Here is a 17,919-nt window from a genome sequence, read left to right on the forward strand (position 1 = left end):
ATCAGTTAGGCACACTTAATTTCTGTATAGAGAACTGCTTTGTCATTTCATAAAATTGCTGGTGAAATCTGTCATCCTAAACATACCTCTCAAGTGTCCAAAACTGTGCATAAAGACTGTCTTTCCTATTATATTGTTACTGTGTCACACATAAAAGCTGCATTTTTGGGGCAAACAATTGAGGACATCAGTCACCATAGGAATGACAAATATTTCAGGTTGAAATTTCATATCCTAAATAACATTTATGTCACTGCAAACATTTTATTGTACCAACTAAGTTTATAATGGCAGTCTTTAAAAATCTGTCTCCGGTTTTAGGCATTTTTCCCGTGCTGTTTTTGGCTTTCTGTGGAATTTTTTAAGAAAGCAGGTGAGAAATGTGCCCTAACAATATAACACTGTGGCAAAACTATATGAGGGTCTGATCATCCAGAAATAAAATCACTTTGGCTAAAAACATTTACAGGACACATAGTGACATGGATTAGAGTTAAGACACATACATAAACTGATATCGTCTGATAGAATTGGGAATTAAGAATATCAGGCATTGAGTCTGAAATCTGGCTGTGATAATACACAAGTACCAGTCTTCCTTTATTGTAGCAACCGATGTTAAAATGTTTTTTATTTTTAAATCTGGCACATCGGAATGGCCAAGGGCACAAAAAACAGAGTTACTACCCATGTGGCTTCGTGCCTGCGTTTTTCCTTACAATAGTTATTACTGGCTACAGTATGTGCACTTGATGCACTGTAATCTTATGCATTTATTTATATATTCACGTATTTGACTACTGGTTTAATTGCATGGGCTATTATTTACATTTTCTTCAACTTGTATCTTATTTTAATTGCAGTGTTACAGATAGTACTGCATTTTATTTTTCTGTTTATTTGTTTCATTGAATATTGTGTTCTCTCTGTAGTTAGCTTGCTACAAGCATAACAAACTAGTTTCATTGGATGTTACTTTTGTTTTCACTTCTTTGATATTTGGTGTTTAACTCTTAGCCTAGAGTGTTTCTCTGTGCTTATAAGTCTTAGTCACATATCTGTGAATTTATTTCTGCTCAATATCTGAGGTGTTTGGCTGGCTGCTATCAACCTGCAATCAACTGCATTACAAGCTAAGTATAAACTTGCAGTGTTACATACAGTACTGCATTTTATTTTTCTGTTTGTTTCATTTAATATTGTGGTCTCTCTCTCTCTGCAGTTAGCTTGCTACAAGTGTAGCAAACTGGTTTCATTGGGGGTTATTGTTGTTTTCACTTCTTTGATATTCTGTGTTTAACTCTTAGCCTAGAGGGTTTCTCTGTGCTTATAAGTCTTAGTCACATATCTATGAATTTATTTCTGCTCAATATCTGAGCTGTTTGGCTGGCTGCTATCTACCTGCAATCAACTGTATTACAAGTTGAGTTAAGTATAAACTTGCAGTGTTACAGATAGTACTGCATTTTATTTTTCTGTTTGTTTCATTGAATTTTGTGGTCTCTCTGCAGTTAGTTTCCCACCTCTCTCCCTGTTCTTGTTGTGGTATTGATCTTGGTGGCTTTGGAATTGCCTGCCCCTCCTGTAAATTCGTGTTTGAACACTTCTCCTGGGTCCATCTCATTTGCTCACTCAACTAAGTACAGTGAGATCATAATTTCATTTCAGACACTCCTACCAGTCCCATCTCTTCTGCTCTATCCACTGTGTACAGAGAGCATTTGGTAAGGACAACCCCTGCAGTCTCTTAATTGCGCTCTATTCCATCCCTCTCCACTAGCAAAAAAAATACTTTACTCAGTTGCTCTTACTGTAACTGTCTTCTACCTTCTTTATTACCTTAGTCTGCTGTTCTTTGTGCTCTAAAAGTGTTCAAGTGCTCTTATTCTGCACTTATTACTGCTTGTTAGTAGCCTGATTAAATGTGTCTGCTATTCTCTGCGTCTTAGTTTTGGTTTTATCACTTGTGCTTCCGGCCAGTTATTTTACATTTAGGGTTTTTGTGGACAAACCCTCATCAAACCCTGCTCTCCCCAAATCCACCAAGTATTCAGAGCACTGCATTTCTGTGAATTTGTACAGAGCTGATATAGCAGAGAGCTAAATTCTCCTGTCTGTGAGCAGAGTTGGAACCTTTTCCCATCTTATATTCCAAACTGATAAGTACACTCTTTGCAACCCCAGTTTGCACTGTGCTGTATTTATATATTTGCTTTATTATTTATATATTTGCTGTACTGTTTCTGTCCTTTGTTGTTGTCTGCATTTTGTTTCTCAGGGTAGCTCAGAGCTAGTTTCAGGTGGGTGTTGTTGATGAGTTTGACACTGCCTGAGATGTATTTTCTGTGTTGTACTTCCATTGCTAGAATCTCCTTGTGTTCTGAGTGTTCTTCTAAAACAATCTGGAAATATAGAGCTGATAAGTATATTTTTGGCACTTTTTAACTGTTCAGAGTTCTGCACTGTCTTCATTTTTGCTTGACCGAATTATTTATATATCTGCTGGCATTGTTTTCTGATACTCTACGTGCCTCCATTTTGATTTTGTCCTAATTTACTGCTTTCTGCACTTGTTTTTAGTCATTTTGTAATTTAATTGCATGTATTTAAATTGTATTTGCTTTAATACTGCTATACACAAGTGTGGTAGCTTGCACTGCATTTGAATTGTTTTTACTGCTGTTTTAGCTGCTTTTCTGTAAAAAAAAAAAAAAAAAAAAAAAAAGTTTTAAGCTTGTTTCCTGCCTTTCATGTAACTAGTCTAGTTCAGATACAGATTCGCTGTATCCAGGACTGTTTGTAAGCGTCTGAGCCCCCTCAAGCCTTTCTGTGTTGGAGGGAAGCCTTCTAGCTTATCAGTGGGAATGGTAAGCACTAGGTAGCCTATCTACCACAAGAAGAGTGGTTTCTGGCCCAGGAATTGTAGTTTACTGGCCGTTTGGACAGTATTTCCATCTCTTTCAACTTTCTGGTTTAAAAGCCCATGTTTGTGCATATTTCCTACCTTTCCTGTAACTAGTCTAGTCCAGATACAGATTTGCTGTATCCAGGACTGTTTGTAAGCTTCTGATCCCCAAGCCTTTCTGTGTTGGAGGGAAGCCTTCTAGCTTATTGGTGTGAGTGGTAACCACTAGGTAGTCTAGCTACCAAAAGAGGAGTGGTTTCTGGCACAGAAATTGTAGTTTATTGGCTGTTTGGGCAGTTTTTCCATCGCTTTCAACTTTCTGGTTTAGAAGCCCGTGTTTGCACTTGTTTCCCACCTTTCCTGTAACTAGTCTAGTCCAGGTACACAGATTTGCTGTATCCAGGACTGTTAGCAAGCTTCTGAGGCCCTCAAGCCTTTTTGTGTTGGAGGGAAGCCTTCTAGCTTATCAGTGAGAGTGGTAAGAACTAGGTACCACAACAGGAGCAGTTTTTGGCCCAGAAATTATAGTTTATTGGCCGTTTGGGCAGTTTTTCCATCCCTTTCAACTTTCTGGTTTGAAAACCCACATTTGCAAGGGTTTGTGTTTGTTTAAGCTCCGTGGATCCAGTTTTGGTGTGCTGCAGAGTGCAAGAGCATCAGGAAGGGGAAAGAGATACTCTATGTGCCTCCATTTTGATTGTTTCCCTAATTTACTGCTTTTTGCACTTTTTAGTCATTTTTTTTAATTTAACTGCATTTATTTAAACTACATTGCTTTAATACTGCTACACACTCAAGTGTGCTAGCTTGCACTGCATTTAAATTGATTTTACTGCTGTTTTATCTGCTTTTCTGTAAAAAAATGAAAAAAAGTTCTAAGCTTGTTTCCCACCTTTCCTGTAATTAGTCTAGTCCAGATACAGATTTGCTGTATCCAGGACTGTTTTGTAAGCTTCTGAGCCCCCCAAGGCTTTCTGTGTTGGAGGGAAGCCTTCTAGCTTATTAGTGAGAGTGGCAAGCACTAGGTAGCCTATCTACCACAAGAGGAGTGGTGTCTGGCCTAGAATTTTTAGTTTATTGGTCGTTTGGGCAGTTTTTCCATTCCTTTCAACTTTCTGGTTTAAAAGCCCGCATTTGGGTGGGTTTATGCTTGTTTAAGCTCCACCTGCAGCGCCGAGCTGAGGTAAACTATTACTGGTGCCAGAAAGTCTGCTCTTCAGTTTTTCCTTTGAATCTTGCTAGTTCTTTCTCTCTTGCACTTCAAATAGTTTAATCGCTTTGCACTTCAACAGGTTTTTGTCGCAATTATTGTAGCACACCTAAATGCCACCAGCACTAGTTGTTCTTCATGGAATTAGCTCCAGTACTTAGTAGTTATGACCATCCCTCCTGGCATGATTAAAGGGCAGTTCCCTGTGCTTTCTCCTATTAACCTGGTGCACTTGGGCATTCTGAGGCAGTGTAGCAACTGCCTCATGTACACAGACAACCTACTCCTCTTATTTCCCAACACTCTGACTTCTGAGAGATGCACTTATATCACCAAATTGGAAGCTATGCACTCTCCAGCAAAGACCAGACTAGCTGGTCAAGAGGAGAAGGTCAACACTTGCACCACACCACATGGAAGACATAGCCCTCCAGAACACCCACCATCACATCGCTCACATAAAAACACAAACCACACACCCACCTTCGTGGAGGTTCTCAATAAAAATCTACCCAAGCAGCAGAGCCCTCCAAGATAGAAACACACTCGACCACCAGAACACAGCACAAACCACAGGACACATAGCTCACCTCCACAGTGTGCACCTCAACCTAAGCCCCTAAGGCTAAACACCTTGATCAATACACTAATTATAGGTGACTCAATAGTGAGGCACACAGATGTCCCACTCACTAGGTTGAACAAGGAGAAAGTATCAGTCTGCTGTCTATCAGGTGCCAGAATCCGACACATAACACACGCACTCCCATCACTCCACAACGCGTACGAGTCTGTCATTGTCCATGTGGGTGTAAATGACCTGAGACACTCCTCCCTGGACTACAAGAGAAGAGACATAGTGGATGTTTTGGATTATGTGGCCCAGGCAGGTATGACCCTAGCTCTGAGCAGTATCCTACCATCACCCAGAATGATACCACAGTACAAACAAAAACTGATTGACTTCAACAATTGGCTAAGCTTCTGGTGTCATTCTAAGTGGATCCAGTATCTGCTTGGGACAGCATGATTAACAGACCTTGATGCTGTGCCAGAGATGACCTGCATCCATCACCCCTGGGTTTCTGGGTACTGGCTAAGGCTCTTGCCACCCCTATAGTGCCTTTTTCAGGTGGTGTTCCAAAGACCAAATTACCACTGTAACAGCTATAAATAAATGCAATCTGAGGGTGATGCTGCTCACTGCTAAAAGTCTAAATCTCAAGATGCACACGCATGCTTTCCCCCCTGCAGAAATGTTGTAAGAAGTGTGTTTCTTACTTTGGTGATGTTATTTACATGTGCGTTGTAATTTTCTATGTTGTGATGCACACTTTGTGTTCTGAGTTTTCATTGTTTTAGGTTTTCAATGTTATGGTCTCAATGTTTTGAGTACCTTCCCCCCTACCCAGACTCTTAACCCAACTATACTACCACCACTACTAACCACAGTCAGAAATAGCTAGTTGTCTTTACATACTTTAACATCTTGTCTGACAACTTTGTTACTAATATTATAAACAAGAAAATATCTTAACTTACAACATTTACTGTATATACTGTTGATAATCAATATCTTGTTATTGTATTAAAGCCAACAACCTGTAATGTTGTTTACTATTACTGCAACTTTGTATCTCTATTTATCATGTAAATGATGTGGAGTTTTTCTGCCTGGGCATCCACTGAAAAAGGACCTGCGTCCAGTCAGAATTTCCCAGTAAACAAATGTAAATAAATAAATAAATAAATGTTTTGAGTTTCGATGTTATGAGATTTTAATGTTTTGAAGTAGACCCATATATATATATATATATATATATATATATATATATATATATAATTTTTTTTTTTTTTTAAATTTTACCGACTGGTTATCAAGTTGCTTGACTGGTGCAAACTGGTTACCAAACTTCAGCATTTCCTTTGTGAAATTAATTCGTAGGAGAACTGGGCTCAAATCCTGAGTGGTAGCATTGTCGCCTCACAGCAAGAGGTTCTCCCATTCGATTTTCAGCTGAAGTGCCTTCTGTGTGGAGTCTGCATGTCCTCCCCGCTGTCGAGTGGCGTTCAAAAGACATGCGTGAATGGGCGTGCCTTCATTGAAGGTTGGGCGTCGAGCTGGCACCTCGACACCATGAAAATCTACTGCCAATCATTAGCGGACCGGAGTTCTACTGTGGCAACCCCTAAATGGGAAAAGCCGGAACAACAACAACTAAAACAAAAAGTAAAGATGGATTCTTCCTGTGTGAGGTTGATCTAACAAAGATCTCTCATGGGGCAATCAGGACATCAGGTTTCAAACAGGCTGTAAGACATGGTCTACTTTGATTTTATGTAGACAGCAGACATGGTACTATACAACAGTCTAGTGAATAAACCAGAAAAACTGAGACTGGGTCTGCCCATTGGTAACTTGTCTGATGAAGTGTGGGATGACCCAAGCGAAAGCACTTACTTGTTGGTACGGAATAAAGATTTCTTCTTTTGCTACATCTTGCTGAACGCTCTCTTCATTGTCTTCATCGTGGTTTGGTACTCCTTTTATTATTTACTCTAACTTAGGAAAATGTAAAGTAGAACACAGAGGGCTATAGTAAATGGAATCCATTCTGATAAAAAGGATATTGAGAATGGCTACAATGCAATATAGTGTGCAAGAGCAATTTTTTAGCATAACAAGACCATGAAAATGAATTCTATCTATGCAGTGAATTATAGTATTGTTAACCCACACCCACACATGAATAATAAAACTGAAACCAAGTCCAATAATTTTAAGTATGCAAACCCTCAACAACTAGAAAAGGTAACTATAAGCAAAAAAACATGGTGAAGTATGATTCCAAAATTAAGTTTACTTTGTTTAACAGTTCTAACTTAGCTTGTGCACAAACCGAACATTCTGTTCAGCTAGACGACTGACTGAATGAATACACTCTCTCTTGACACTGCAATCAGAATATGACCTAGACATAAACCAATCCACAAAGTGAGTCACTGCTCCTATTGTGACTGCCAAACAACTTTCCAAAACCATGTATTTAAATTGAAAAGTCTTTTTACAGCACATCATTTAATAATGCAATGGAAAAGATGTCCAGTCATACCACAAACAGGAAGTATCCCCAGTTAAAAAATATGGCCGATGTTCCTAGAGCAACATTAGAGATATCAGAATATGAGGTGATATGTGGTGATGAATTACATACCAGTTAGACTTTAGTCTGTTTAAGCTGTCTTGAGTAAGAACCGCAGTTCTGACATTCAGTCCTTTACTTCTGAAGTTCATGACTTTACGGAATGCTTTTTAAAATTCCGCAATGATGTACTGCTTTGCTGACAGTGCTGTAATTACAATTTACTAGGTTTAGGGGCTCCTGCAAAAGTTTTGAAGGGACATGTATCAAGTAGCTTTAACTGACTGAAAGTATAGGAGGACTAGATCTAAACTGTGAAGCTAGATATGTTTACTAAATTAGATTAGTACAATAGTTGGTCACCTGTTACCTGCATACCTTCCATACCATTGAAATTTAAAAGCAAGAGCTTTAGTTTGTCTCTCAAGCTCTGGAGGTCTCAAATGACCATGACAGGTGCATCAGGACAAGTATTCTCAGTCCAGGCCATAATCTCCAAACACACAAACAAGGAAAAAAAAGGCATTGCCAAGTACCTTCTCTCATCTAGAATTAAGCTGGTCTGAGAGCTGCGTGAGTTTTGAGGGACATGAGTTTGAGATCCCAGTCTAGCTTGTGCTTTCTTTAAAATAAAAACTTTTATTACAAAACACAAGTCGTACACAGTGCTAGCAGAGTGAATCATGCAGGTCACATAGTAAGCTTTTTTAAATAAATGCACTAGGAGCCCTCTGTGTAGCAAAAGGTTATAGCCATGTTACCTGCATGGTGCACTGTATTATCACTGGTAAGAAATCATGCACAACCATGTTCGAAGGACTGACTTTTTCATTGCCTTTATAAGTAACATTACAGAAAGTCTGAAAAAAAATATTTCTGTTTCCAGATCACAAACTGTAGACAACACAGCTAATACACATGAAAGAGTAGAAGAGAGTTGGCAAGATTGGAGGAGTTGTTTAAAATATGGAAGTTTAAATTCAAAGGAGGAAAACGTAAAATAAAGCACTTTGGAAGAAAAAAATGACTAGATGGAAAAGAAGTAATAAGTCAGGAGACGGTCTTAAAGGTCATCAAAAAGGATGACCTAAAGGTATGCAAGTAAGGTAACTGCACATTGGGAAATACTAACAAAACACTGGGATGCAAGCATATGAAGAGGACTCACAAGCAGAAAACAAAGATCATCCATTTATATAAATAGCAAGTATGTACTCATCTGGTTGTAGTCCTAGAAACAATCATTGTAATGTTGCACACTAAACAGATGCAGTTAGAGATGGGCATCAAATAGCATGGCTTGCAACATAAGATACAAAAAGAGGGACCACAAAAACTTAGCCTATATATGAAGTCAGAGAAGGGACATGACAGAAATATTTAAAAGATGTAAGGTGAACTGCTTATGGAAATCATGACAAAAGAATTACTTCACTGGAAGGTTACAAAATGACTGGAGGGAATTACCTTTAGTAGTAACTAAGTCACGTGGTGCAGCGGTAGCGTTGTTGCCTTACAGCAAGAGGTTCTCCTGTTCGATTCTAGGTTGGAGTGCCTTCTGTGTGCAGTCTGCCTGTCCTCCCCATGGTCGATTGGCGCTCAAAAGACATGCGTGAATGGGCGTGCCTTCGCTGAAGGATGGGCGTCGGGGTGGCAACTCGGCACCATAAAAAAAAAAATCTACTGCCAATCATTAGCGGACCGGAGTTCCACTGTGGCGACCCCTAACCGGGAAAAGCCGAAATGACAAACAAAGTAACTGAGTCGCATAAAGCAATAGTATTAAGTTATGCAAGGAACAAATAAAGGCATTTTATGGGATGTGGGATTAAAAAAAGGAAGAAATAAGCTACTAGTGGTTACATAGGATTCCCTGCTTATGGAGCAGGTAAGGAAGTGGGCAAACTAGGTGAACCTAGCGGTCTTTAATGCCACCTGAATCTTGAAATGGGGGAGTGAGGAGGTGCCATCTCCTATTACTGACGATATACATACTACATCATAAAGTTCTCTTGTCTTACAAACACACACATCCTTCTTAATGTTCATCCCAAAGCTGCATACATTACATATTTTATATATTTTAAATATAGTGTAGGTGCTTAGTGTTTTCATCTAAACATTTTGTATATCCCATATTCAGGATTAGATACAGCAAAACAAACCCAGCCAAGCAGAATTTTATTGTATTTTTTTTAAAAACTGAGTTAAAACTGAGACACATGTAAAGTAACATAAAACAAAATATCTGAGTGTGCATTTGCACTATTTTTGGAAAAGTACAATTCCTCTCTACAAAACCACTTCAACCAAGAAAATATGCACAAAGTGTCACTGTTTTACTATACCCAAATACAGCTTTTTTTATCCAGAAAGAGAAGGTCATCCCATTGTGACACCACCAATGATACCTTCTTACAACCATCTAAAGTAATGCTACAGAAAGTTGTTGGGTAGATTTAGTAAAGCACTGCTGCTTATCCCTGTCCATAAAAATAACCTATACAGTGGAATTAGACTTTATGGACAATAGATATCACTAATCCTTTTAAAAAGAGCAAAAGTTACTATACAGCGGAAGTAGACTTTATGGGCAATGATGTACATATCACAAATCCTTTCTCTATATCATAAAAGTTTGGAAATCACATCTACATATTCTTCTATTGTTGTCAACTCTGACAAATGCATTTTGTGCCATCTAGTAGTTTCAGAACAGAAATTTTACTCTATATTATCAGAACTCATTCTAAAAGAATCCTACAGTGCAACAAGTGGGCTTGTGGTGGCCTTAAGACCAAGAACATTCCCTAAACCATTTTTCATACAAGTCTCGTAACATCTTTTAAGTTTCACATGAGCCGTTTTTTCTGGAGGTCTTGCCCATCTCATAAATTCTATCCTGTACTTTATCTTATACGCAGACAAGTACAACCAGAGAAAACTTTAATATGTACAGGTATGCAAAGACATCCATTTTAACCTATATCCATTTTACAGAGAAAAGAAATTACATTTTGTACATGCATACAGGTATGTAACAATGCAATTCAGCCATAATTACAATGAAACACAGAGAACGGAAGGTAAAGTTTATAGCCCAAGACAGTTATTTTCTCATAACAGCTTTATTTGATTAACCATCTATCTTCTCAATACTGGCTGCTACAAAATGGGCAGAAGGCCACTCAATGAAAAGGAAATACTGCACCACAACTGGACAGCTGGGATTAAGAGTACATGTATACACATATCTACTCTGTATACAAGATTTATTCACTGTGTACTGCTTAAATGATATTACAAATTACCACAGCACATCACTACAATTAAAGGGTGGAATATTCTCTGCACTGTTTCATAAACCATTGTATACCTCACGTCTACAGTAGTAATATTATATTACACTAATATCTATTAGCTTTAAATGCTGGATTATTCTGCACTCTCCTATGTGTGCGTGAATGACTATGAATTGACCTAACTGAATTGCTTGCTGTTTAATATAATTAGGTTCATGGGTAGGTACTAGGCTATCTGCCCGAGGGCACTTATAAGCCTAGCCAGAGTGTGTTGGCTTTTGCCACCCCATTGATTAATTAACTGATCCTCTGTCAAGCAGAGCCAATGAAGTGATCCCAGGGGTATATTTTCTGTTACCCATCCACTTGTCAAGGTTTCTCTTGAAGAGTGTTAGTGAAGGGTTCTGCCTAATGTAGTTTGGAATTCTGTTCCAAAGCTTGGGGAGTCTCTGTGACAGCAATCTATCCCTCCAGCATGTTTTATTTATTGTTGTGGCGAGGTTTAGCTCACTAGAGCGCATGGCTCGCAGTGATTTGGATTTCTTTCGGTGGAGCATGTCCATCAATTCTGAGTTGGACATGGCTTTGTAAGTCAGGCAGAGATCACCTCTGAGTAAGCAATATGTCACTGAGTACAGCCAGAGTTTTTTCAGTCAGGCTGCATAGGACATATGTTTGAGGCCAGTAATCGTCTTGGTGAGGTACTTTTGTGGTCTTTCCAGCTGTTGGAAGTGTCTTGTGAGGTACATCCCAAATGAGGCACTGTACTCTATGATGGGTCTAATGAGTGATGAGTAGAGGGGCACTATAACCTCTTTATTTCTAGATGTGAACCCTTTAGTAATTAGATGGGCCACATAGAAGGATTTCCTAACTACTTTGGCAATATGATTGTCAAAGGAGAGATTACTATCTACCTGGGTCCCCAGATCTCTTATTACCTCTTCTGTATTAAGGGGGCTGCCACCTATGTTGTAATTTGTGGGTGTTTTGTTTTTCCCAAATGGGATGACTATGCATTTTGTGGCATTTAGCTTGAGGCCATGACTTTGACACCAGGTGTCTGTCTCAGTAAAGCCCTTTTGGAGGATGTCTGTGTCAGCCGGAGAGTCAATTATGGCTCCCAGTTTGCAGTCATCGGCAAACTTGGTTGCCATAGTCCTCCCGTGTTTGCCTGTACTTCTGAGAAGTACATGCCAAACAGCAGGGGTCCCAGGACCAAGCCTTGCGGGACACCACTTGTGACTGGTTTAGAGTCGGACTTGGAGCCCACTATTCTTACCGTGTGAGTTCTGTCTGTAAGCCAGCTGGCAACCCAGCTCGTGATGTAGGGGTTTATGTTCTGGCTGGTGAGTTTTTCTGTAATACCAGAGTGGGGAATGGTGTCGAAAGCCTTGGCGAGGTCAAGGCAGGCTGTGTGAACCACCTTTCCCTCGTCTATGGCTTTGGTGACTGTCTCGAAGAAGTTAACCAGGTTTAGTAGGCATAATCTGCACTTAATTAATTCAGTGTTTCTGACAGTTTAAAGTAAAACATCTTAACAATGCAACGGAGAGGAAACATTTACATTTTTGGTTGTTGACTTAAGTATGAATTGTAAATAGAAAATGTATTTATTGACTGCTGCAATGCTGTTACACTTCTGACATTGACAACTCTGCTCCATATGCCACCAGATAACAATGATTTCTTGTGATCCCTGCAACTCAGAGGCTGTTCTTTTGCCCCTTTGTTCGTTTCTCCTTGTATGACAAATCAGAAGGTGGCACAATACAGCAGCTAGCATGTTGCCACACTAAGTTCACACATCTCAAGGCTCCACTCTACCGGTGCACATGGTATCATCCATGCTTAGTGTATATACAGCAAAATATCACTTAGAAATATATATGCCAAAGAAATACACATGGCAAACATCTGCAATGCACCACTGCATTTTTCTTCACCAACAAAACTATTTTACTGTAGCATCATCTGCTTGCAGCCCTGCTGGCAACTCCTGCTGTATAGATCCTGCAGTGGTCCATACAACAGGTACAAGGGTCACAGTGAATGCCAAGATCTAGACTTGCAACCTAGTGCAGCATACTTTCAACTTTAGAATCTTGGGCACCGGCACCCACATGAGATGTGACTGTCCATTTCCATTTAACAAAACTGGCACCTTTATTTACCAGTTACTATCAGCAAGTGTGAACCTCAGCACAGAAATTCTACTGTACTGTCATCTATTTTAAACTAACTGATTAATGGTTCTGCAAATGATTTTACAATAAAAGGAATAGGTTTGCTCTTAATACATTTGTTTAATTTAAGATACTACTGAACTATACCAAACTTTAAAATTGTGTCAGCTCTTATCTTCTTCTTATCCATGCAATGATTCCTCACCAGGAGTTAAAACCTGTATGATTTCCAAACTGAGTTTTTAAAACTCTTTTTCTACGTGTATTATCATTCTGCTGTTTTGCTCCAAGGCAGTCAGCAAGCTGATAGTTGTTCTTCCTTTGATCACTGGTCAAGTTTCAGATTAACATATGCAAGCTCATTTCCTATGCTTTATTCCTTTAATAAGCCTCTGAATTCCTCATGCTGCCCTTCAGTAAAACCACCAGCCCTTGCCTTGTCCCCCCTCCCCCAATTCAGTCTCCACTCAGGCCTGTGAATATTAACTAAAGTCACCAAACCAGATTAAATGCTTATCCGCTGGTCCTCTAAGGAGGCATTCTTACTCTTTTGAAGCAGTCCACTTTTGACAGCCGTTCCTGGATCAGCATGGCCCACAGCGTGTTGGGAATTTCCTAAGGAAAACAGAAGTACAAAAAAAATGATGAAGGGTTGAATATTCAGAATGCAGTTCAAAAGGAATTTTAACATCAACCCCCTCCAGTCCCCTACTCCTATAACCTCTCAAGCAGGTAAAATTAGAAGGAAAAAAAAAGGCAACAGAAATCTGTGTGTCTATGTTCTTTTCTTGACAGTCAGAGAGTCCCACAGGATAGCACTGCAAAGTGTCCTGCAGCACCAACACCACAGGAATGCAGCTCTGCAGCTTTGAGCCTGCTTTCTTGCAAGGCTTTCTCATGCTGCTATCACAGGACACTGCTATCTGCTTCATTTCTTTGATGTGTCACAAAGGGAAGCTAGAAATTGTTAGGAGAGGGGGTTGCTGAACCTACTCTGCTAAGTCATGCCACTCCTGGTAAATCTTCACACTTCTTTCAGATAATTTCTCAGTGTTTTTCATGTGCTTATTGCTAAAGAAATGTCATTAGATGAAAAGGATTTCATTTCCCAACCCAGTGCTCAGCACAAATGTCAGCTTGTAAAATATGAAAGACCCTGGTTAAAAGCACAGGAGACTCAGAACTAACATTTTATCTTTTGCCTAGGCAGCATGTGACAAGTTCCTGAAATAGTTTTGGCAAATATTAAGAATGGACTTCATACTGAAAAAGTTAGAAAAGTAAGCAAATCTTAAATCCAAGATGCTTCCTCTGTTATTAAGCACACAAACAGAAGACCAGCCTGTACGGTAGTGACTAAAACTGCTACCTACTCATAGCCCAACATCTTTTTTCATCAATATTATGTTTTGCTTGTGGATGTGTGCAATGGTGCATGTGCCTCTGCATGTGTGTGAGTATATCACGCATGCACGTGCACACACAAACACACACAAACACACACACACACACACACACACACACACACACACACACACACACACACACACACACACACACACACACACTTTTCTGACTCAAGGGTTTTAATGTTTTCTCCTTCTGTCATGAATGGTAGCCAGATAAACTATACCTTATCCTTTATGTACCATTTCCAGTCAGTGTGTTTACAACTTTCCATTCATAAAACAGTCTGAGTGAGTAATAATACATTGTATTGCAAAGGCAGAACTCAAGGAGAAATAAAGACTGAGAATGTCTGAGTAATAAAAACACAAACAAAATAACTGAAAAATATACTTTTATGAGGCTTTGCTGGCAGCCAGATGGTTAAAGCCCTGATTATAGCTCATGGGACCAGAGTTCAATAAAGTGCATAGCTCATGGGACCAGAGTTCAATAAAGTGCACAGGCAGGGAGCATGGAGTGTGCCCACTCTGGAGGTGTGTGATTCCCACCAAGCTCATGCTACTCCGATGAGAGAGCACTGGCTGGAGAATGCAGGATTGCCACAGCTTGGAAAACATGTACATAACCTCCCAAGCAGGTGAAGTAGCCCCTGTCAGCGCATGCAAAGGAACAAGCATGCACAGGCAATGAGTACAGGTGACCCTTGTGGTGATATAAGTGCTCCCATCACCACTAGTGGCAAGGTTAGGCCAAAACATGAAAAAGCTCTCACTTCCAGGATGCCAGTCAAAGTACAAAGTATCCCCATGGCTGCCTAGATGATGCCCCCCCCCCCCCCAAAGTGTAACGTCTGATCGAGGAGAGGCTGAATAGTTGACAGACATGGAAGTAACTATGATATGAACAATAAAAAACATATATAACATGCTATATGAAGCACTACTTAGAATGAGAAGGGTTTTTTACACACCTTCATTGAATTATCACTTCTGACATAGGCAAATTTACATAAAAGTAATCAAATTGTATTAAATTAACATTAACAAACGTTATACATCACATATACTACTCTATCTTATATAACCTAAGCAACATTACATAAATTATTCAATTCCTGTCCTTTTTTTAAACAAGAAACATCCTTATTAAACCAACACTTATGACATAGGCAATCATACATCTATATAAATGAAAACAAACCACACTGACACAATCCTAGTTGCAAGCATTTTACATCACAAGCCATATGGACACACTCCCAGTTGTAAACATTATACATCACTTATAATCTAACCAATCATTGTCAGTCAAACATTACATAGCTCATTTAAGTCCTGCCTTCTTTTAAGCCTCATTCCTCACCTGTACGCATTGTTCCCACAATTCCCATTTTTTCCTATGTAATTTGCTCCTACCCACCTGGAGACTACTTGGTGAGAATAGATAATGAAGAAATTTTAAGGCATGGATAACTGCCAACATCTCTTATATTTAAGTGCTTTGGTCTGAGTTCTGACAAATCCCACAGAACTTGCACCTTTACCCTCACTGAAACTGCCCTAAGCAAAATCAGAGGCATCCATATTCACAGACAGACTTGGGGTAGAGCAGTAGAGGGGAGACTTGTATTTGCTTTTATTTGTAGTCACCAGCAGTGCATTTCCTTTTTTACAAAGATGAAAATCATATCTAAAATTCCAGAGGATGCAAATGTTGGGGCCATGTATTTTTTAGATACCACTGACTCTTTCTCATATATAACCTGGTGAGAGGAATCATGAGAATCATAGATGCCATGAGCCCCATATTTTCCTGAGAAACTCTCTGACTGAAGTCAGAAACTGATTTGAGAACTAGTGAAAGTTCCCAGATAAAAATCTACCTTCCGCTTCAAAAAGGCCTTCTGCTGCAGACAGTCTACAAGGCAACTTAGAAAGACAACCCTGTCTGACAAGGTCAAGGAGGATTTCTGAATGTTTATCTAGAATCCTGTATTGGTCAGAAGAGATGCAACTAATTTTAGGGCCTTTTGACATCTGGAAGGGGACTCTGCAAAGATAAATAAATTACCTAAATAAGGAAAAAACGGGAGTGTCATTCAGTCTGTAGTGAGCTATGACTGGAGCTAGACACTTTGTAAACAGCCCCCTAGAGAAGATAGCCCAAAGGGTAATCACAGAATTGATAATATGACCCAGACACAGAAAATCTGAGAAACTTCCTGAAGCGTTTGGCTATGGGCATGTGACAGCTATGCATCTTTTAGGTCCAATGTTACTTTAAAGCTTCTCTTGGGAATGAGATCTTGAATTCTGGAACTTCCCCATACAGGTTTAGGAAGGAAAAATCTAGAACTGGACTCCAGGAAGACTCTTTCTATGGTACCAGCAACAATCTGGAATAGAAGTCTTTCCCAATTGAATGAACGGCCCTGCCAGTATGCCCCTAGTGTAAGCAAGTGCTGAAGAACCAAGGGAAAAGTTCTGTTTGATTGGGGTGGGGAGACTCGCTGGAAAGGAGATGTTTGTATCCAGTGCAAACTGAACAACCTTTAACACCCATAAGTCTGTTGCCAAAGTGGAATGTAAACAGCCAGGACAGTTTTTTTTTTAAACACCTTTATTGAGTTATCACTTGTAACATAGGCAAATTTACATTTATGTAAAAGTAGTCAAACTGTATTAACAAGTTCACTTTTACAAACATTACACTTCAAATGTATTTCTATGGGTCTATATTAGTTCACCAAAAGTTATTTTTAGTGAACACATCTTCATTGACACGTTCAGTGAAAATCACTTCAGCAATTCACTGAATTTTCCAAGGGCAATGAAATAATTGTCCCACAGCACAACGGAACCCACAACTAACCGAATCAAACCCACCCACAACCCCCCCCAAACTATATATATATATATATATATATATATATATATATATATATATATATATATATATACCAATTTTGTGTGTGGAAAAGGGCAAAGTTGTGTAGTTGGCCCACTACTTCATTGCCTTGGAAAATTCAGCAATTCGTGGAACTGATTTTCACTAAATATGTGTTGATGAAGAGGTGCTCCCTGAAAATAACTTTCGGCAAACTAATATAGACCCATTGCTATATATCATACAACCTAAGCAACATCACATAAATTATTTAATTCCTCCCTTTTTTTAAACAAGAAACATCTTTATTAAACTATCACTTATGACATAGGCAATCATACATTAATGTAAATGTAAACAAACCACACTGACACAATCCTAGATGCAAGCATTTTACATCAGAAACCAAACTGACACACTCCCAGTTGCAAACATTATACATCGTTTATAATCTACCCAATCATTTTCAGTCAAACATTACATAGCTCATTTAAGTCCCGTCTTCTTTTAAACCATCATTCCTCCACTGCATGTATCATTCCCACATTTCCTATGTAGTTTGCTCCTACACTTTTCTAAAGATCTCAATTTCAGTTGTTTTATAGGTTCATACGTTCATAGGTTTATACTAGGCTATCTGCCCTAAGGCATTTATAAGCCTAGCCCAAATTTTTGTGGCTTACGCCACCCCTTATATGAAAAAATACTGTGCCCATTAGTTTGTTGTGCCTCTGTCCAGCAGTGACACAGAGATGATTCCCGGGGTAAACCTACGATCTCCCATCCACAGGTCTAGATTTCTCTTGAACAGAGTCAGCGAGGTGCTCTGCCTCACATGGACCGGGATTTTATTCCACAGCATAGGGAGTCTCTGAGT

General features: G+C 39.3%; 1 protein-coding gene across 2 annotated transcripts in view; it reads right to left on the reverse strand.

The window, feature by feature from the left end:
* AK8 (adenylate kinase 8) overlaps window positions 1–17,919 on the reverse strand; it is a 2,747,949-nt gene that overhangs the window by 2,008,269 nt on the left and 721,761 nt on the right. The window contains exon 5 of one of the 2 annotated variants that reach the window (XM_044058631.1): window positions 13,293–13,361. The exons of the other annotated variant lie outside the window; for it this stretch is intronic. Coding sequence (XP_043914566.1) covers window positions 13,293–13,361 — 69 coding nt within the window. The remainder of the gene's footprint in view (window positions 1–13,292; window positions 13,362–17,919) is intronic. 2 annotated transcript variants of the gene reach the window in all.

This window comes from Protopterus annectens, chromosome 16.part0 (genome assembly GCF_019279795.1).
Source record: "Protopterus annectens isolate FY-2018-M chromosome 16.part0, PAN1.0, whole genome shotgun sequence".
Classification (NCBI taxonomy): domain Eukaryota; kingdom Metazoa; phylum Chordata; order Ceratodontiformes; family Protopteridae; genus Protopterus; species Protopterus annectens.